At 36.9% G+C, this 23381-nt stretch overlaps 1 protein-coding gene across 2 annotated transcripts; it reads left to right on the top strand.

Moving 5' to 3' along the window:
• Positions 1-2848: 2848 nt before the first annotated feature.
• Positions 2849-22632, top strand: nr6a1a (nuclear receptor subfamily 6, group A, member 1a). Of its 2 annotated transcripts, none has more exons than XM_017030640.2 (9): positions 2849-3058; positions 11401-11631; positions 12204-12259; positions 13246-13406; positions 14176-14406; positions 14860-15114; positions 16343-16464; positions 16553-16702; positions 16983-17113. In XM_017030640.2, exons 1-9 carry the CDS (start codon positions 3043-3045, stop codon positions 17111-17113), a joined length of 1353 nt encoding a protein of 450 aa, XP_016886129.1. In that variant the 5' UTR covers positions 2849-3042. The 2 variants fall into 2 exon arrangements, with proteins under 2 accessions (XP_016886129.1, XP_008334309.3); XM_008336087.3 differs by lacking the exon at positions 2849-3058 and adding an exon at positions 10953-11188 and having other exon boundaries at positions 16983-22632.
• The last annotated feature ends 749 nt before the right edge of the window (positions 22633-23381 follow it).

Genomic DNA, 23381 nt, shown 5'->3' with positions numbered 1-23381 from the left:
TGTATCACACTGTTCAGCCAACAAATTATCTGCTAAAAAAGTTAGAAACTGTTAACATTTGTATTTGTTTAATGGTTGTTTCTCTCTAAAATTTAGAGAGTCAGAGTTGCAGCTCAAATATATTCACTTGCATTTTAATACTACAAAGCTGCTTTAATCAAGATTTTTTCAGCTGAATGGGAAATAAGTATGTACTATTTTGTAATACATAGCAAGTTTTAATACATTATCCCATTAAAGTTTTATCATGACACAAACCTCACAAAACATGTTTCACAATGCTGTTTTGTCCTTGAAATATGACTGGATAGGCCAAATCTTAGAGTATTGAATATCGTAGTCTCCGTTGTTGACATTTTTCCCAAAGTAAAAAAAAAAAAAAAAAAAAATTTGTAACAGCTGAAATTAGTTATTGAGAAGTTATGACTCCCCCTTAGTAAAAATGAATAAACTGAGCAAAACGTGGATGTGCTTCCATTTGTTATCTTTATCGAGGTTGGATTTTATGGTTTTCCAGCACAATCTGTGGAAGATGCTCCCAACCCTGGGAATTGCAGAAAGGTGGCGTAAAACAGCTGCAAAACTACAAAACAGAGCAATATGATAATGCAGGGGTCGGCCATCCGGAGCTCCAACAGCATGTGGCTCTTTCACCCGTCTGCTGCTGCTCCCTAACTGTAATTTTAAATAATAAAAAAATGTGGTGCTGTCGTAAAATTAAAATAAAAAAACGTATTTTGTTTTTGTCTCTCAAAATACACATCACAGCTGCCGAAAAGTGACACTTGTCACAATTTATCCACTTGTCAACCACATGGAACGCGACATTTAATGGGTATTAAAAATATTTTCTAGCCCTGATGAGAAAAACAGAATAGAATGTATGTTTGTCGATATTGAAACACGATGTATAAATGACTTGATTTTGTCAGGCATAGCAAAAGGCAACTATCTATCCGCCACTAAAATGCTTATCTATCTGTGGTTTGGAGTAATTTCAAAGTGTTGCCCTCGGAAAGCAATAATTACATTTACGATTTGTTAATAGTACAGAAACCGTTACTTTAGCGACGAGAAAACTGTCGTTCATCAATAAATAAAGAGGCAATGACTTGTGAAAGGTTATTGTCCATTAATACACGTATTTTCTTTTATCGGTCTACCGAAATTGTACTTTTTCTTCCCTACTTCCTTTTACCGAAAATATACTTCTTCTCTACTTCCTTTAACTAACCCTGAATTTATAAACAGACCCATCTGCTGGTCACATTTGGTAACACAATTAAACATTACATCTCAGCACAGAACCAAAACGTCTTCCTTCGCTTCTTAAATTTGAATCTCTCTTATCGGCAGCAGCTACACGCAGGGCCAAGATTATAATTTCAATGAGCCTCATTAATGGGTTCTTGTGTCATTTATCAATTACTTGTTGCTTTTCAAACTGAGTAAGATAAAGCATGCATGTGCATTTTAAAATTCGGAATATAGTAAAGACATCATTTGTAGTAAGGACTTTAAACCAATAAAATGCTATATAAATACATCCACACACAAAAACAAGTAGATGGTAATACTGGTGGAGGGAATGATGGGAACGTGAAGAACAATGAAGTATGTCTTTTTTTATTTCTTGTTTTTATTCTTCATTCAGACTGATCCCATAAGCCCCATCTTTGACACGAGGAATGTGTGCAAGCTTGTTTTGGGGGGTGGCAACAGGTCAATCTTGTTTGTACCTGCTCCCCAACCTGTATCTGGGGACTGTTGAATTACCATTTCAATAATTCCTCTTGAGCCCAGAAGCAGCAGCCACATGTCAAAGCTTAGGCTCTGTCTGCTTTTTAGGTCTTCTTCAGTGTTGTGTGTGAAGGTTAAAAACCTCTTTTATGTGACCTGGTATGGTCAGGTCATTAGCAATCGCATGGGGGTTGGGCCACACAGTGGGGGTGCCATGCTATGGGAGAATACAGAGGACATTAGTATGGCTTGGACAAGGATCAGGACACTCACTAATTACTTTGGTGAATCATTGGGGCTGCGTTTGAGCAGATGTGTGTCTAAGAGAGCAAGAATAAAACATCTGCTTTTCTTAATTATTACGTTTTTAAAGGATCTGAACTTTTGTTTGCCTTTAATTTATTAAGTAGTACTTAGAATGGGATTTTTTTTTATGACTCTGTTTATCACAAAATGTGTCTGATTGAAGTTTCTTCACACACATTCCTGAATAAGGGAGGTGAAATTAGGTGGAAAGCACAAAATAAAGTGTCAATGTGTAGTTAATGTTCTGACATAAATGTGAAGAGAAAGTAAATATGTCAATATGTCAACACTTTCAGAAAAAAGTGCAAATTATCTACTCTAAAATTCAGTACATTAAATGACTGCCCCTTAAATATAAGTCGCAGCATGTGTTTTAGTTTGTAAATGTCATGTTTAAGCCTGGAATTTTTAAAAATATAACAATATTATTATAAATGTAGATTATTTAACTGGAAACATTATTAAAAATTTGTAAAAACGTTTGGTCATATTCATCAAGACTTTCTCCTTGTAACTAAGGCAGCTGTGTAACCCAAGCGCTGTCCTCAGTTTTCCCTCACTCAGTGCTTCAATTAGTTACTGTCTGTTTGTTTTGTCAGCTTGAACCTGTGTTTATACTAAGACGTGCACTTTACTCATTTTGTAAAAGTACCAAAAGAATGTGATGGGGAGCGAGAAAAGGATTGGTGGTTGGTTACATGGTATTGTCATGCGGCACAAAAATAGGTCTATCAGTTACACTCAGATAACCCCTGGCTGTCATTGGACCACAAACCAAGCTGTGACCTGGGGGGGTTGAACTCTGGCGGTCATGTGACTAGGCAGTAATGTGGCCACTGGTGTTGTGGGGCTTTGCTTGTGGTCAGAGAAGAATAATCTGCCGAAGAGGCTTGTAGGCAGTGAAGGAGAAGCAGCCATGAGCAAGTGGGCCTGGTGGCCTTTCCTTAACACAATTAAAGCTTGAATTGAGCCGAGGTATTCTGGAAGAAGCATGAAATGGATACATGGGAAGGTAAGAAGAAAAAAAAGAATGAATGAAGCTATTCCTTTGTTTCCATCTGTTGTTTTCAGCATATTGATATGTACAGTAAAAATACAGTTGTAGATCAGGTGCTGGTTTTTTTTAGTAAGCCATGAAATGAACAATGGGCTTGATCTACTGAGACTAGGAGTCATTATCTATTTATTGTCTTTTGAGAATTATTGTAGTCCTTACTGTTTAATTTCAGTGTATCTGTATAAAACCATTAGAATGACCACAAAAGAGTATATTAGTGAACGCTCAGTGGCTAATTTACAGTAGCTTTTATTGCAAAGCTTAACTATAAATGTAAAGCAAATAAATCTTACACATCACTGTTTTTATCTAATATTTTATTTCTGGTTTTAGTCCCAGATATTCTGCTGTCTAGATTGTATTAGCTAAAGGTTTTAGGTTTTATTTTACATGTTGGTCCTGTGGAGTGTGACCAGCTAATGTTATAATTAAAGTAATAATTTTGCAGCAGCCTTTTGTAACGGACACCTCCAGCTTTGTTGCTTTTTCCATATGTGGTAGTTTATATCTGTATGTGATTGTGACTTTTGAGACTGTGCCTGAATTTCTTGCGTATTGGTGCAGGCCATCAAAATTTATGTGATGCTTCAGGCTCTTTTTGTTGAAAGTTTCTGTTTCTTTCTTTTGATGCAACACTTTAACCTTTTTTTTCTTTTTTGAATATTAATGGGCACTTTACAGATGTAGTTGATGTTTCCTTGACCTGAGTTGGCAGTGTGCTCCCCGAAACTGCTTTTAGCTCATCTCGCTTTTCACTTGAATGAATTATCCCAAGTGCTACTGTAAAATAACCTTTCCTGCCATTTTTAATTCTAAATTCCACCGGGGACACCCACTCTCTCTCTCTCTCTCTCTCTCGCTCTCCCTCTCTCCCCCTCCTTCCACGGACATTGCAAGAATTTGGAATGTGATCCTTTCTCACTCTAAAGATATATTCCACATGTCTAAGCCAAAGAGAATCACTCAAACGGTTCTCTGGACTGTTCTGTCATTTATGTGTGCTCTGTGATAACACGTGTTTATCTCACTCTGTTCCTCAATCAGTAGCAGTGATCCTATTTTCTAGTTGTATCCAGTCTAGGGACAGAAAAAATATTTATTTGCTTTCCACCGTGGCATCTCCTCACGTAGCTCAGTGTGCTATGTTCGAATTCAATTGTTATAACTGGATTATTTTAGTGTCTAACAGAAAACCATAGCAACCATAGGCAAGGGCTTGTCCCTTGGATGTAGAGAAAGAGGGCAGAAGCTGTGTAAAAATCAATAAGAACAGTGGGGGAAGTCAAGGGTTTATGCTATTATCTAATCCCTGCCTATTAATATCTAAAACAAGAACGTTTACACCAGTGCACATGGCCTCTCTCTCTTTCACACAGGGCGAAAAACATTGGTCTAGTTTGTTTTGTTAAAGGAATTGCCAAGTCAACCATGTTGCTGATCTCTTATATTCAAGGCTGTGTTATTTTAAATGGCCATCACACCCCTCCCCCGGCACAGTCGTCCACATACTCAAACACAATGCACCATGGGACTTATCTGATGCCTTGCAAATGTACTTTCTGCCTTTACACTAAGAGTAGCTTTTTCCTAAAGACTTGACTAGGAATGTTACATTTGGGATCGAAGTAATAATAATATTAAAAAATACAAATTTTATTTCAAGGTTAATATCTGAGTGACTCTTCAGCTTGTCTAGATCACTGACATACAGTACCTTAAATTTATCATTAAGTTATGGTAATTTATGCATCACTATATTTGTAAATGTTTTCCGTTAGGGTTGTCACCATATTTTACTATTGTATTTGTGTTTGTTTTTATTGATTATTTATTATTTTTAATCGAGTTACTAATGTGATCTGAAAAAGAACGGGATTACAGAAAAAACGAAGAAAAAAAAGATCTGCCAAGCAAGTAAAGTATGTGATCAGACGATAGTGAAAACCAAAATAACAACAAACCATGTTAACACTGTTTGTGATCAAATATTAATAAAATTATATTACAATGTAACACAGGAACATTATATATATATGTATATTAGTGTTAAATACTGAAATGGCAGGGACTGCATTTACTTTTATACTATTTTCTCAAAAATGTAGAAAAATCAATTGTCTTTTCTTAAGCTTCCAAAACTGGAAATTCCTTAAAATGTGGTTGTGTATTAATCAAAGAAACAGCCAAATTTAACAGTTAATATTTAAAAAAGTAAGGAACGTATATGCATAATAATACAGAATTAATCAACTATTTATTGGCTGATAAAGAACCTTTAAATGTACATTAAAATACAAGGAAGTGTCTTCCTTCTAAAGGAAGACTTTATAATTGATCATATATTTGTTAAGTATTTCTAGTGTTTTATGTTGTACATGATTATGTATGTTGCAACAATTAAAATGTAAGCAGATTTAATGAAGAACTTACAGTAATTTGAATAAAATGTAATTTGTTTTTTTGGATACTAACGCTGACTCACTGAAGTAATACATGTCTCCCCCCACATTATTTGAGTAAGTAGTACTGCCAGTGGTAGCACTACATTAATATGTAGCCTTTTTTGTGGGGCTTTACTCAATGCTAATGATTTAAGCCCTAAACCAGGGCGTATATTATCAAGACAGCAACAGGTCACCTTTGTCTCAGGGATCTGCAACTGCCTGCGCTTAACTCTGAGATTAGCATCACAGTGCATGCTTCTTGCTGGGAATGCATGGGTCTGAAACCCATAGGGTCTTCCCCCTTTAAATGCTTTGTGCTTACCAGCTATAGTAAAAGGGGGAGGGGGAGGAAACTTCCTACTCTTCATCACCCCCACGTAGAACAGATAAGTTTCAGAGAGTAAATGATATTAGGAGGAGAGATAGCAAGTGAGTAAAGAGAGGGGGTGGTCAGGGTTGGGGGATGGGTGACAGAGAGGCTAGGTTCCAGCAGTGGAAAAGTACAGCACATTGCTGCATCCCCCACTCTCTGTTTCAGCCTGGTGTAAGTGTAAAGGACAACTGGAACAGAAAGCCTGTTTCACTAGCCCCACCAACAGTACGGCCAGTGTGCTCCGTAGGTCTCGTCATTTGGTCAATTGAACACATTTTTGTGAGACTAAATCTGGAAATTGTCAGTACATGCAACCAAATTTAATTTATAAGCAATACAAAAAAAAAAAACAAAAACAAAAAAAAAAAAACAGAACAGAACACTACAAATCACCCACAATTCCCTGCCCAAGGTTTGACCCAAAGTAATTTAAGAAGTGTTAGCATAGCACCATGGCCACCATCTTGGTGAGGAGCTGCATGAGCCCCAATTGTCTTATTCCAATAACACCACAAAAACTCAGGTTAGTATGATTACTGCATTGTATGATATGTTGAAAGAGGAGAAGGACCTTTAAGGGCAATTGCACAAAATTTAGCAACTTTAGGGATGCTAGTTCACATTCTCAGCACCTACCAACTGAAGTACCAAGAAGGTGAATTCAGACTCACAAATGCCTATTGTCATTAATTGGGGAATACTTTAGGTTCATAAATCAGCTCCTTTCCTATATGTGTGATGTAGTGAGAATAACAGTCCAGTTACAAAGTCAAGTCCAGCTATGATCGCAGCTCCATTTGTATGTGTGACTTCAGCATTTTATATATTTCTTTATTTTTAAAAATGAGTACAGCTTCTAATGGTTGCACTTCCTGGTTCATGTTAAAGGAATGAAACTTAGGCTGACCCCAAGAAACAATGCAGCCTTTAATGGGTTTGCGGGGGGTGGATGTGTTCAAGTGTGTGTGTGTGTTGAAGGGGCATGACAGTTTCCTTTAAGCAAGACAAGGAAAGAAAGAAAGAGAGGGTGGAGTTCAAGATAATGCACTGCTATCTTTTCCATCCCATCTGTAAAGCTCATCTCTTATGCAACAATGTGGTTTTTTTCTGCAATACATAAAGAAAAGAAACAGAATTGCTTCAACCCACATTCAGCTACAGAAATATTTTTTAAACAAAGCACCCAAGCACATGGATGTAACAGCTGCATCTGAATAAGGCTAATATATATTGTGTATACTACTATGATACCATACACAGAGACAGACCAGTGTGTGCTTATACAGACAAGAACCTTCGTCAACACAGTGGTTCTCTGCTGGCACACCCCTTTAGTCACACATTTGTAACTGTTTTTACACACCTTAAACTAGCAATTAATCACTGTGCAGGTGTACAGGTTCATTTTTTATCTCAGCTGCATTAATGCGTCCAATTAATTTAATTAATTTGTCCAACTGCCAAAGTGAACTGAAATCCATAAACATCCAGGGCGTGTTTTGTCTCGGCTCCTCCTGTCCCTGTTAGTTGTCCCTACCTGTTCCACTGCTGTGTGCTATTGCACTCTAAAAAAAACCCAAAAAACTCTTATATGTATGTATTATGTACATACTTCCAAACTGTATTTGTCTACTGCGGCTGTTATCTCACTGGATAAATATATTTTAATAGTATAGTTTTAAAGTATTTATCTGATATAAATAACTGATTTAAATCTTAGCTTTAGCCTAGCATGTGAAAAATACAGCCTTTCACCTTCTCTCTTGTTCCGCTGTTTTTTCAAAAATATTGTGTTATGTTACTCGTCCGACTCCTTTATTGAGAAAAGCATTTGTAGTACGTGCAGATTATTTGTCGATATGGCAGCTAGGCTGAGTGAACTGCAGAGCTGGCTTTGCTCTTTGGAACCTAAAATGTGAACTAACTGTAGATTCAAAATCCTAAAGCTGGTGTGAAGGCGATTGATGAGCTCACATCGACTTACCTCTGCAGCTATTGTTATAGTGGCATTCACAGTCATTTTGATAAAATCCTGTTGTGATAAAAGGCACTGTTATTGTATTTTATTGGATTGATAGATAGATAAGCCCCGAATAATAAAATTGTACAGATAAGCAGCATAAAATAAATATGTATTTATAAGCATTGTTGATTGATTGACTGTCAAGTCAGAGGACATGACACTGAAATGTGTCACTGTGTGAAACAATCTGCTGGCCATGCACTTGAAAGACCAGGGTGATAGGTTTGACAAATAAGTGAAGGCAACTTATGGCCTTTGTGTGTTTTCTGTGGTAAAGGATGTCGAGGCCTTTGACATGCAGCAGCCGTCACAGTGCATTGTTAGATTGTCGTCTCGAATGAGCACATGGTTTAACAAATGGTACAATGAGAAGACTTTGATCTATCATGGTGGGTCAGAGCTGTTGAAAAAGACAATGTCAATATCATACATGAGGGTTTTTCCCCCCACTGTATACCAACATATACTACAGTACATATGCATACTGCATTGGTGCTTTAAGCCTGGTATCCCATCTTTACACAATGTGTCTTGTTTCACCCAAATGAACCAAGTACAAATTATTAAAATTTCCCGGAGTGTAACATTAAGTTATGGAAGACTTACACTACTTTTAGTTCCCCTCTTCTCTCTCCCTTTGTCTCCACCCCCCCCAGCCACACCTCTAAACACTAAGCTACAGTATGTTATTAATGCTAACAAAGTTATTTGGTTGTGTTTCTTGTTTTAATGTGTCAGATGAACAGCATAAGAATGCCGCACCGCAGTTGAAACAAAAGTTCGAGCGATTCACACCAGCGTCAGAGAGTGCAGGGATGAAGCGTCACTGCCCCCGCCTCCCAAAATAAAAATACTGCAGAACTCACATTTCTGTGCCATGAGGTTCTGAAAACTCCTGACACTAGTTTTTGTATCTTTCTCTTGAGGTGTGACTCTAATGTGTGAGGGGGTATACAGAGTGAGGAAGTGAGAGAGAGTGAGTCTGTGAGGGCCTTTTCCAGGTTTCCTGGTTTTACGCTAACACAGTGGGAACATCATATTTTGGGCCTAAAAACATCAGAAGAATCTGATTTACACCTGGGAGCTATAATGAAGGTCAAAAGGTTCCCAAAAACACAACACAAACCAAAGAAAGTGAATGTAACAATCCAATGTATGGAGTACAAAAACCAAATGTAAATAAAATCATCTTCCACGTATAGCACTGCGCGGCGTTGCATTCGTTCCTTTGCAACATTTGTTTTTACCACTGTAAATGATGGAACAAGACTTTCTCAATAAATGTATGAGTAAGTCTTGAAAGTCTTGTTGGGGGATGGTGACGCGACAACGAAAGGCCATAAACCGAGTTCCACAGCGAAGGTTTTCTACCAGTTGTATTGATAAATGTTCAATAGGAGGAAGTGTGTTGTTCAAACATAATTTAATTTAATTTTCATTCATTTTATTTATTTTTTAATATGCATTAAATAAGAACCACTGTAATGGTATCAACACTTTAGTTTCAAACAGGCCAACCATTTGGCTGAGTTTAAGTGCCACTGCTCAGCTGTGCTGCTGTTTTGCCACAGGCACACTTCACCCCTCATCTCCCTTTTTCTGTTTTTCTGGTTTTCCGTTGTTACAACCAAACAGACACAGATGGATAGCTGAGAGGAAGAGGAACAACATAACTGTTTAAACACATGAAAAATCGTGCTCAAGAAAACGAGATAAGATAAAAACAGAGCAACAGTCAGCTGTAGACCCCCTACCCAGAGGTGGAGTTCCTTTATATTCGTGTAACTTGTCATTTTGTTTCCAAACTGTATAGATTATGCTAAGACCTTGATATAACAAAATGATCCCAGTGAAATTTATTGTTTTGATATATTCAATAACTGGGTTTAAAACAAATACAATGTAACTGCTTTATGTTTACCCTACTGTCACACCCACCAAGTCAACTGCAACTCTTCCTTGAGGACTTCAAGGAAAGAGTAGACAGAAACACAACCAGAGACCACTGTAAGAGATTTGATTTGGATAAACTTCACTTTAAACACTTTAGTTAAATTCCATTGTCAGCAGCTTTAAAGCACTTTAGCCTCAGTAAGCTAACCATTAACAATTCAGTATATCCATTCAAGTGTAACCCCTACAGTACAGGAGGAGTAGAGTTCCTCCTGTACACAGGCTTTCACTCTGGTAGAGCTGACATGCAGATTCACTTCCCTGGTCTCGTTTTAGTCTCTGATCACAGCCAGGGAATATAGCATAGCATCTCTGCTAAATCAATACGTGACAAGACATGTCTTTTTTCATGTACTTCTGCTCTGGTGTCTTTCTTGCAAAAATCCACCCTTGTTACGTGACCGATCCTCCAAATATATTTGTATAATTGCTATTCAATTCAATTAACATATCAATATCTGATGTGTATAGTTATGATTTGGCAAATATAAATTCCATTATTAATTTATTTTTAAAATGCTTACCTAGTGTAATGTTACTTCTTCCAACAGCTATGTGGGAGTGTCCTGAAGTATTAAAGTATTTTGGTGAAACACAAACACAAATACATTTGCGTTTTTCTGTTTAAAAATAGTTAAACTGATGAGGCAAATGATGTAAATGTGGATGACATACAGTATATCCACAATGCACATGCAGATAACATAAATGTTGGCTTGCAGATGTTGTTAGGTTAAAAAAAGTGTGTGTGTGTGTGTGTGTGTGTGTGTGTGTATAGAATGATGCATTGTTCAGTGTATCTTCATGTGACCATAAAGGTAAAAAATATAGATAAAAAAACATAAACAAATTGAACATCAGACCTAAGTTGAACTTGAACATATATGTAAATATACTCTATGTCCCTTGAATCAAACTCATGGACTGTGGGCCAAATTTGGGCCTGCAATGTCATTTTATGTCGTCACTGGTGCTAAAGATGATTATGGCTGTCTTCTCTTTGTCTACTCTAATATAGAGTCTGTATCACAGTTTTCTGGATTGGTTAAATGCAGTGGTCGGTGTGTGCATATGCAGTTCTAATCAAACGTATGTTTTTACTATTAACTACATCTCTGATCTTCTTCACATCCTGGTAAGTTTAAAATTAACATTTAATCCCATAATGTCTAAGAAGAGAGAATTTAGAATAAAGGAAGAAAGGAGGTACAATATAAGTCAAGAAAGAAACAGCAAACTGCAGTTGAAGCAGGGAATGTTCACTAAAGCTACAGCCAAAAACGAACTGGCAGGTAAACCTAGCAGTATTGTATTTTGTTCAGCAAATAGTAATCCACTGTGTTTTTAATTTTAAAATGGGACAAATTTGACACACCTAAGCTCTGCAATGGATTGCTTTGTTTGTTCTTGTGTTTTGTCTACAGTTGATCGGGTCTGTATGGTATAAAATATTTGCTTTTTCTGTGCTTAATGTTGATTTACTCTCCTTTTTGCCTTTGTGCAGATGATACAGCTGACCAGCGTACCTGCCTTATCTGTGGAGATCGAGCCACAGGACTGCACTATGGCATCATTTCATGCGAGGGCTGCAAGGGCTTCTTCAAACGCAGCATCTGTAACAAACGTGTGTACCGCTGCAGCCGTGACAAAAACTGTGAAATGTCACGCAAGCAGAGAAACCGCTGCCAGTATTGCCGCTTGCTCAAGTGTCTGCAAATGGGGATGAACCGCAAAGGTAACGTGTGCACTTGACATTGAGACTAAGTCTATTTCATTGAAAACAACCACACCTCAGAGCTCACTTCAAATGTTGAAGCATATAGAAAGTTAAATACTGAGTACATTCAAAAGTACTATGCTATTGTTTTGTTGCATACCGCGATGTTGGTGTCTTTAATGCCTTGAATCCTTTTAGCACAAGACATAGTCACAAAGTGAAAGGAATCAGTCAAATTATCTGAGTTATTTTTTTTTAATCTAGGACAGTTATTTAGACTATTTGGCTGACTTAATACTTAATAGATAATTACCAGTTAGTTAGTAGTAATGTACACGGAAGTAAGCCATGATCTTAAACTTGTGTGGGCTGCCCCCTAGTGGACGTAAGATGTAAAAACTGGTCCTACAGCCATATGTTTTCAATGTGACGTCGACCCGGCTTCTACCACTGTGTTCGTTTAACAAGCACTCATTTCAAAGCAAAGTTTATATTGTTTTTTTGTTTTGTTTTAAATTTATCTCAGGTTTTATGTTGTGATAATAATCGCATTTTGCATGTGTACTGAATGCTATACTTGAATTCTGTAGCAATTAGAGAGGATGGCATGCCAGGAGGGAGGAACAAAAGCATTGGGCCTGTGCAGGTAAGCCACGTACTTAATACCCACTACTCACCCACTTCACTCATATTATGTTGACTATGGCAATATCTATCTATCTATCTATCTATCTATCTATATGTGTATATATATATATATATATATATATATATACATATATATAATATATTACTGACATGAAATGAGCATGAGTAGTAGTGATCCTAATATTTAAACAGTACTACTGTGTACTGCTGCTTACTATTATTTTCCTATTCGCTGTTTCATTTAATATATGGTCATGAAAATAAATAAACCAAGGCCAAACATGGCTCCAGCCCTACTTAAGAGACAAACACAATAACAAATCAGCTTCCCTTCCCCTTAGACGCTGTCAGGCATATTTCCTTTTGGACAATTTATCACTTCGGATGGATTTCATCTGGCACTGCCACCCAAACTGCTGGTGCATTATTACTGACTCTGCAGACACATAAAAATATTTAGTTTTTTTTCCAAACACTCAGCATTTTGTAATATTTGATTAAAATGCACTGCTTATTTTAATTTAATTTAAATAGATGTTTGTTTTTTAAAGTAAATAATCTCTATATCTGTTTGCAGGCAGTACAGACATTTATGAATGAAAACGCATTCATTTACTGAAATACAGCAGTGTTTTTATGTATATATGTGTTTAACAAAGTCACACAGACATGTCTAAGGTTACATATATGCTGTTTTCTTTACAACCTTATCAGAGCTCTTTTCTTCCTTTCAGTAATGTGAAGTGTTTAAGCAACATTTAAAATTCATCAAGGGGACCGGTTTTGTTCTGCAGGCCATATGTTTGGTCCTAATTTACATTTCCATTATTTTTTTGTCTTTGGCACTCTCCAGGAAAAAGGAAATCTGTGTGTGAGAGATTGCCTGTTTCTAACATTACACTTAGTATTGGAGTATATTTAAATCGTAGCTCTAAAGATGTACCACGCATTATTCATGTAGCTTTTCCTCTTCGTCATTTTAAGATCACAGAAGAGGAGATTGAACGGATCATGTCAGGGCAAGAGTTTAAGGAAGAAGCTCCAGACCACACCTGGGGCAACAACGGAGACAGTGACCACAGCTCCCCTAGCAATGGAGTCTTAGAGGGCAACCAACCATCACCTGCTTCCACTCTGTCATCCAAGTGAGTTGTTCATCTTATCCATTTTATTCCAAAAGCCCCTGTGACTGAAATAGTGAAAAAAAAATCCATCTAAAATGCCCTATCATGCAGCTCTCAGTGGCAAGGAACAGGAACACAAAGAACTATCTAGCTATTTCTGTTATTGAGAACAGCACATTGTTTATTTGCTCCCATCAAGGACAAGTGTTGTCTCAAATTTTGTATTTATTTTAGTCCTATTCTGTGTGACTGGGTAATCTCAGCTGCCATACAGAGAGCTCGGCAGTTATTCAGAGACCAACAGCTATATATTTCATCGCTACTATAATTTTTTTAAGCTTTTTAACAACTGAAGGTCAAAAGTATACGTTTATGTAAAAGTATGTGCTTTTCACACACACGATCAAGAAGTTGGATTTAATTTGATTCGTGCAATCGAGATTTTTTTTGACATTTAAATGAAAATTAAAATGAAATTATAATCTCTTTCAAAAAAAGGTACATCCATGGTTGTAGCACCGACTGTGGCCGCTGTGTGGTGATGTAACACTAAAACTAATGCGACTCAATTTAACAATCCAGTGTCAAGCTCTGCCTGAGCAGCTCCTCATCACACAGAATATGAAAGCAGCAGAGTTAAACGAGATGGTTAAGATGGTTAATCTGTTCACAAACTAAACGGATTAATACCAAAGCCAAAACGTAACCGTACATCACGTGGCAAAATAGCACAATTCCTCGAAATGTCCAACTGCAATGTTTAACCTTTGACCTCTGTATGTGTACACAGCCGCTCTGTGGAAATGAATGGCTACACAGCAGCACTAAGGGACCAGTACATCAATACCTCCATGTCAACACACTACCAGTTGTTACCTCACCTATTCAGCTATGCTACCCAGTCTTCCCTACTTGCCCCGCAACCCCGTGGCCTCTATCCCCAGTCCCACCCTCTGGTGATGCAACTGGTGGCTGCTGAAGACCTGGCCCCACTGGCTACACCTATGCTCATCGAGGACGAGTAAGAAAATATAAAACCTTCAATCAATATGTTTTTTTTTTCCAGCATGGTTCGTACGATGTGATTTAGGTCAAATCTGTGTAATATGAAGTCATATTATTGTATTATTATAGCTACCAGCAGGCTAACAAACAGATATAGCTGTTTAACAAAACCTTATCCATCAGTGTAAGAAAGAAATTGTCACAAGAAAGGTCTGAAATTGGGCAAACACAGTACTGCAGGGAGTCTGAAACATACTGGAAATCAGGCTTCTTCATGTAGACAGATAATTATAACTGCAGGACACCCCCTCTATACATATTCACCATTGGATGAGTTTATCTGTTACTGATACGGAAATCCGTTCAGTTGAGAACTATTGCTTCTGTATCTTAAAAAAAAAAATCATCAAGCTTCTTAAATGAAAATCCAACATGCAATTTCTTTTTTTGTTGTTGTTTTGCACTTCAGTTACAAGGTGACGCAGGTGGAGCTATTTGCCCTGCTGTGTCGCCTGGCAGATGAGCTGCTCTTCCGCCAGATCTCTTGGATCAAAAAGCTCCCATTCTTTTGTGAGCTCTCCATAGAGGACTACACCTGCCTCCTCAGCTCCACCTGGCAAGAGCTCATTTTACTGTCCTGCCTAACTATCTACAGTGCCCAGGTCTTTGGCGACCTGGCTGACATCACTGCCAAGTACACACCATCTGATGATGAGTTGCATGGGTAAGTGGCAACAAGGGCAATTATAGCAGTTATTGCCTTTTCATGATGACCCAGAACAACCCAGAAAATTAGAAAATGTATGTAGGAATGAAGTGCTATTATTGCAGTGGGCATGGTAGGTGTGTTTATTTTAATGCAGGATATTTAACATAATCTACAGTGTATCATTCCAGAATAATTTCCACTGTTCCAAATTTTGCATCAACAGGATAAATGTTGGGGGTTAGGTCTAAATCTAATCAGTCTGTTAAATCTATAAAACACAGATGCAGTGATCATGTACTGGTCAGATACAATATGTTTAGTATCTGGAGGTAACATAACATTGGAGGTGGATATATATATATATATATATATACACACTGTGCACAATGGGGAAGATGTGAATGTTTTGATAGATCTAGACAGACAAGTATTCTTTAAATGTAAAATAATAAAGATTTTTCGAATTTTAGATTCCATATCTTATGAAGTTATGCGTTCTAAGAATTATTGCATACTTCAAAGACTGGAGGATTTTTTTTGTTGGTCAATGCTGAACAGAGTTTTAAGCACTGCATGGCATGTGGTATCCAGGATACCATGTCTCCTGAATTTCTATTCTTTGTAAATCGGAGCAGGTGCACCCCACCGCATTGCACTGTCTTTACACTTACAATATTGTCAAGTTTGTCTATTTAAAATTGTCAATTGTATGCTTGTGTATGAAAACTGTCATAACTAAAAAAAGAGAAATTATGTTTTTGGTAAGCGCAATATAACTAAAGGTGGATGTCACAAACAACTCAGAATGTGTTCAATTAGCCAAACCTTTAGTTTGTTCCTAAAAAAAATATTATCTCTCAATTGTTAAATAATGGGCCATACCCGTTTTAGACATATGAAGACATATATCTGAAATTAAGGAACGTAAAGTGAACTCCTTGTCACACAACCAAATGTGACCTCTGCTTTTAACCCATCACCAAAGTGAACAGTGGTCAGCTTTAAGGGGAGCAGTGAGTGGGGATGGTGTCATGCTCAGAGCACCTCAGTGGTAACTTGGCAGCTGCTGGACTCAAACCTGAAACCACTAAGCTACCACTGCCCCTCGTTAATAAATAAATTTGATAAATCGTGTTATGTTATATATAAAAAAGGAATGATTAAGGGATTGACTTTGAATTTAAAGACTTCAAGTGAACAGATATAAGCATAGCAACACAAGGGCTTATAGACTCTTCCTTAGTTTCAGTGAGGATGGGATGGACGTCATGGAGAGGTTGATATATTTGTTTCGCAAGTTTCACCAACTGAAGATCAGTAATGAAGAATATGCCTGTATGAAAGCCATCAACTTCCTTAACCAAGGTAACTAGCGCCAGAAACTCCATTATTACGCATCCATGTTATTCCATGTTCCCCACATGACTCCCTGCTACTACACATGTCAATACAGATATCAGAGGCTCCAACTCCACCCAGCTAGAGCAGCTGAACAAGCGCTACTGGTATGTGTGTCAGGACTACACTGAGTATAAGTACCCACACCAGCCCAAACGCTTCCCCGAGATCATGATGTGTTTGCCTGAGATCCGCTGCATTGCAGGTAAGGCATCTTTGATCCAACGATTCTTACCAATATGGCATAATTATCAGTCGACCGACATTATCGCATATCCATAACAAATGTCTTTTTCTGAGATTCATAACATAAGAGGCTTGAATTTTGTCTATGTGTTGTTTTACTTTCACTGATTGTGTTAGCCCTGACAACCTACAACTTTTGGCAGTGCACAGTTAGTTTTGCAGTGACAACGAGCCTACTCTGCACTCCAAACAAATGTGTTGAACCCGGTAAAGCTTTGTCCATGTCACTTTGTCCACAGGAAAGCTTGTGAATATACCTCTGGAGCAGCTCCCTCTACTGTTTAAAGCAGTCTTGCACTCCTGCAAATCCAGCCTGACCAGCTACAGGACTGGTCCCCTGCCCTGTGTGGCCGCCTCTACTGGAAACTAGACGACCCAAATCCCGACTAGAGTTAAGGGTTTGGTCTACCCTCTTGTGAATGTGATGAGCAGTTTGTGTTTTTGTAACTTTTTCTTTATATATTTATTACATGACAGAGCTGAATGTATGCTAATTTACACTGTGCACATGCACATGTACAAAACAAATGCTCATAGATGCATTGGTCTTTGGAGTTTACAACTGTGTATCCAATTTGCTCGATGTGTAAGTGTTGCCATTATTGGAACTAAACCTAAAAAAAGTTTACTTTATTCAGGTGGGGCAGACAGACCACACGTCTTGTGAGTGTTGTGAGACTACCTCAGGAAAATGTTATGATCCTATGTATTTTCAGGTACTTTTTTTAGCTATAATGAAGAGTGGCCCAGTCTAAAACCCTAGTTTCTGTGGATGCCTCAATCAAAGACTGAATAATTCAAGAGCTACTTGAATTGATGACTAAAACAGTGTTTGTCCCATTGAAATGCAATGTTAGTTAACAACAATGAGCTTTCATCTGCATAGACTCTGAGTCACTGCGCAAATGGAAGGTGGTCGTGTCAGTTTAACATTCCACAGGTTAAGGTGACAGAGGTGGGATCAGTGGGATTTATGTCATTTTAAAAGGAACATACGGGTATTTTTTACAATCATAGCCTGGGAATGTGTTAGGCTTTATTGCTGTGAAAGGTAATGGTAGCTAGTGTTGCCGTTGCGTTAAGTGTTTTGTTTTTAATGTTTTTGTTTTGTTTTTGTTTTAAAAAAAAAGTCTTATGCAATGCTTTTTAACGCCCATTGATGGGTAGGGAGCTGATACCTTTTTATAGAAATTCTTATCAATAAAGGATCAGGATAAGAATTGAATCTCTGTTGGAGGGAGAACCCTCTGCTAACAGATAAACGTTTTTGGCGGATTTCATTCTAAATGCTCCTAAACCTGCACATATTCTTATGCACACGTGGTATATGCACACAGAACATTCATCATTCCCTTTTTGTTTTTCCTTTTGTCTCTTTTCACATTGTCACTTGGGCTCTCTTGCAGTTGCTGCAGTTAAGCCCGTGTTAGCACAATGCTGTTGACTAGTTAAAGTGCTATTCCGTGTGAAGTGAACCTTTACGATTGACTCTATCAATTTAAAACAAAAATGTTTAAACTCTCACGTCGTGATGAGGAAGTGAGACTACATTCTTTGGGACACAGATGCTCACCACCTTTTATACATGTGTGCAAGGAACAACTGTGGCTGTCCAATGCATATGTAGCTAGATTGTGGTCATTTGTCCAGCGTCAAACCAATTTTGTTGAAGGAATCACAGGAGGTTACTCAGATTCAGGACTTGCTATAGCCAATCAAACATTTGCACAGACCCAAGATCAGTCGTAGTTTAGCAGAAACCTACAGGATGGCCCCGAGACTGGTTTAGGTTCAGTCCTCGGTAGTAAAGTATGTGATTCAAAATTAATGAATATATGACACATCCTTCAAGTCAACCAAAAGTCTTAGCGGATTATGAATTATATTATGATTATGAATATGATTAATCTATATTTTATGCAATTCAGGTGAAGTTTAGATAATATCCATGACTACTACTTAGGGCTTTCATTCCTACTGTGAAAAATGCACATTGAATAGATTTTTTTTTAACCATTTATAGTGTATCCTTAGTTCTTTGAGGTTTTAGCCAATAAAATGCAACAAGTCTCTTTTAGCACACAATGGTGAGGTACAATGGCACTGACCTTTGACCTTGCCACTCCCCATGCAGTGTGTTCCTCTTATCAGGTCCCTGCTGATCTGGAACAAAACATGGTTTTGGGAGTGTTGTGTGTTGCATTCAGGCACCCCTCGGTGACTATGCTGATGTGCGTAGTATTAGTAGACATAGACAACAGGACATTGTAGGTCCCCTTTAGACAGAGTGTTTTTTTTTCTTTGTTAGTCTCCCTGATGACCCCCAATCCCTTTATCTAATGATCATTGATGTGGTGTTAAGGCAAGACATGGGAGTGGAGTTTTTAGACCTTGGATTGATTATAGAGGGGAGTAATTAAGAAATGGCTTTTTCTTTTTCAAACCACACTGCGTTTTCCATTATTGTTACCCACCTGTCTGTGTGCAGCTTAGACTTAGTCATATTTCTGTATACAAATAGGTACAATTGGGTGTGTTTGACATTAATTATGTTATCTGTGCTGTGTGAGAGAACTTCAATACTTTATTTCGGGGGAGAGTGTGGGTGTTACACATTTGTTTTGATTAAAGGGGGAGGCCTAAAAGGGTGAACAGGTTGGGTGTGGCAGTTGCCCTCACCCACACCTTGGCTGAAGAAAGATCATTTGCATGACATACAGCCACAAAGAAAGAATGTATGACTGAAGCCTTATTGCTATAAGTCCAATGCAGTGTTCCTTGTTTGTTTTTATTTTGACTATTTTCATCTTTTCATTTGTATACACATTTTTGTAATTTGATTGTTTTGAATGTTATGGGTTTCTGATTTAATTTTCATTTTTAAATGTTATTGATTTCATTTAGTTGTTGTTATGGCTTCTAATTTCTTGTACTCAAGTCCACAAAGGATAGCAAACCAAAGTATTACTCAGGACATTAACATTTGTATTTTTTGTTTGATTTTTGTTTTTTACAAGATAATTTCATAGTGCCTAATACTGAAAAATACTAAATACTGAAAATAAACAATTCTTTATCAATGTTTATAACCATTGTTCTCAGGGCTAATGTAGAGAATATGATGTTCTGCATAAAGGTATTCAAACATCTGTGATTGAAAGGCCACAAAAACACCCCCGCCCCCCCCAAGAATCACTGTAATAGAAAATGTAATTCATGTATTACTTCCCAAAGACTAAAATGACCAAATCTTTAAATTATGTTGTGTTTGTACAGAGGCACAAATGAGTTAACATAACATATTTTCCTAATAATCAGTAATTTTATTTATAGAATTACCACATTGGGTGAATAATGCAGTAGTATGTGTCTGCCTATTTACCATCTCTGGGTGTACTTTATACCTTGTACAAATCAAATCAAAACAAGAAAAAAAACTAACTTGAATCTACATACTCAAGTTTTTGTGAAGCAAAAATATGGCAGAAATGTTACATCATGGTACAAAAATCTTGTTATGATGCCCAAAGCTTGTCATTACACAATTTTTATTAGAAAAACCCAGGATATGGTGGAATGTCAGGAGCATGTGTGCAAAACAACCTTTTTATTTTACTAATGTTAACATTCCTAGACATTCTGAGAAGTGATGAAGTGATGGTCTAAAATATGTTCAGCATAACCATCAACAAAATCACTTTACTTCAGAGCAACTCTAGGAATGTGATGGACATCACAGGCTGCTGAGATCTGACGGTAGAAGAGGATCTAAAATGAGATTTTTTTTCATTCAAAATAGCAGCATGGAAAAATCAGATATCAGCAACCACGCTGTCACTGGTCTTAGAAAATGTAATATTTAAATACTTTTTAATTATTTTTTTAATTCTGTCTGTTTTTTATTTCTGATTTATTTTAGTTGTTTAGATTTTTTATTAGACAAGGGAAGTCATTTACAATTTTCAACTGAAACTACCTCTATATTTGTCAAGTACTTTTAAATCAGTTTTTTTCTCTTATTTATTGGTTTCATTGCACCAATGTTCTGTTATTTTGTGTTTTTTATTTGTGCAGTGATCTGTTTGTTTTCCAAACCAGGTACTGTTTTCTATTTCTCCCCGATTGTTCAATATAATATAAACAGTTTTACTCTCTGACTCACATTACATGCTGCCAGCAACAGCTTTGACTTTGTGTAGAATCTGGCTGACCAAAAACTCTGTTGTAGGGATTTTCCTTTCGATTTTCTTTGTTTGATAAAAATTTAAACTGCCCTTTAACATTTTCAAAATAGTAAATGTCATCCTTTAATCAAGCATTGCTGACCCCAGAATTGTAAAATGGCACTATCATTTAAAGTGCCAGCTTCATGATTGAGCATTACTGTGAAACATTCTTACTTCACGTATGAAGGGCTTTTATTTTGACATACAGACAGTTGAAGTTGTTTTTACATTTTTGTATTTTTTTCATTCTTTGTAACCCCTTGATTTGCTCCCCATAAATGTAAGTGTGAATTTAGTTGAAGGATTGTTTTAATTATTATTCTGCTCTGTGATGGTTGTGCATCACCAGACTTTCAAGGAAACTCTGATAGGAATGAAACCATCATATCTTTTCTCAGACAATACAGGTTGTAATTTTTGTTTGCTAAACAGAGAACGTGACGGTGGTCAAACTGATATCTCCTGTTTTAGATCTCCTGGCTATCTGTGTTTGCACAACTTTAATGCAGTGGCACGAGACCAGTTGATTTTTTTTTGTATTATTATTATCTGCATCATTTCTTTTTAAATTCCTTCAATTTAGGATAAATAACAAATTACACTGATTTCATTCCAGGGGACATGAAGGATAGTACAGATGGGACAAAGTTGGAAATAAAATTACAATCACACTATTTATGTCTGCAAACGTCAACATGCAGTACAGTACACAACAGTTTAAAAGAAACATAGTAAACAGTCATTTATGGTAACATATTAACATTTTTATCAACAGAAATATACCAACTATATTATTTTGAATGTATATTTTAAGTGTTATAGCCATTTCATAAAACATTTTCTAACTTCAAATAGTTAACCATTTAAATTTGTTGATTTTGGTTCCTTTAGTAGTGGCCATTTCGAGCTTCTTGCGTCCATTCCACATAAAATTACACACAAAAAAGGAGGGAGCTCCAGAAAATCAATGTTAAACATAAATCTGCACCACTGTTAAAAAGGTTTAATGTTATATGATGAAATTAAATATTGGACAATGATCTTAAGATATAATTTGCACTATCTGCAGATGTGGTCAGTGAAGTACAACCTCATAGGAGGAATTCACTCAATATTTCAATGAAAATAGGAATTAAACTAAGTTGCCCTCTACAATAACCTGTGATCAGACAATGCAAAGTTTCTTGCAGTTTTTTTCGCCCAGCAAATAAGTCCTTTCTCTGCCCTTGTAACATTTACTACCTGTGAAGAATTTGATCCGTTGGTGTTTAAAGGCATGTTTAGAATATTTTAGAACTTGAAACCAAATAAATGTGAACATATAAAAAGATCATCTGGTTGTTTTTGACTCATACTGATGTATTCGATTAAAAATGATAAAATGCACTGGCTGTTAACATAGTTCACTCAATCATTTGCAGGAAATAGAATGTTACTTTTGGTCTGCCTCCTGACTTAACAAGATCACTCCCTAAATATAGTTAAAATCTTTCTTTCTTTTTCCAGGTTCATACAAGCGAATACATCTTTACCCTTGAACTTTTTTTGTTTAACACAACCATTTCATAGGCTATAAAAGCTTTATCAAAATAAAGATTCTTTCAGTTGAATGAGTTTTCAAATCCGTTTTTCTCCCACATGCACTACTAACATCTGCTTTAAGTGACACTTCCTACATCCTGACTCCAATTAACTTATGATCATATGATTATCTGAATGCTTTCTGTACCCTTTATTATTCTCTATAAATCAGCGAACTACTAAAGTGTGTACAAGAGGTACCAGCATTACAGGGATTTTGTAGTGCCATTCCATATTTACAGTATTTACACTGTGAAGTTACTATGTGTACTGTGTACAACTATCTATAGCTACATCTATACACACGATGGTGGTTTAATAGGGTCACCAACAGAGTGTTTTTCATTGAAACTCTTAATTTCCTTTCTATTTACTGGCTGATACTGAGCTCATTAGGAGCATATTGGAGTGTATAAGAGCTGAATGTTGCACAAAGACACTGGACACTGTCCCTGACCTAATATTCAGGACATGCAAATGTTTTTAACACAGCAGTCTAATCATTGGAATAAACAAAGGTGTTTCTTCTGAATGTTTTAACCACAAGTCATTTCATCTACTGCAAGTCAAAGTAACTAAAGACAGCTTTATTGAGGAAGGTCAGAACCTCAGCATCACTTTATCATCCTGTATTCTAAAGGCCTACAATCAATTTTGGAATATATTTGGGGGCCAAATTGAACCCCTAACGGGTAGGTTTTGGCACACGGGTCATTACGAAATAAAGTTTTGCATGGTTGCAGACTCTTTCTCTAGTTCTGTATAGAAGATGGGATGCTAGGTTCAGTCCCAGTCATTTAAATATAAATACAGCTCTCTCTCAATGCTATA

The sequence above is a fragment of the Cynoglossus semilaevis genome, chromosome Z, assembly GCF_000523025.1.
Source record: "Cynoglossus semilaevis isolate Cse_v1.0 chromosome Z, Cse_v1.0, whole genome shotgun sequence".
NCBI classification, from domain to species: Eukaryota; Metazoa; Chordata; class Actinopteri; order Pleuronectiformes; family Cynoglossidae; genus Cynoglossus; species Cynoglossus semilaevis.
This window is presented reverse-complemented; position numbering and strand designations above follow the sequence as displayed.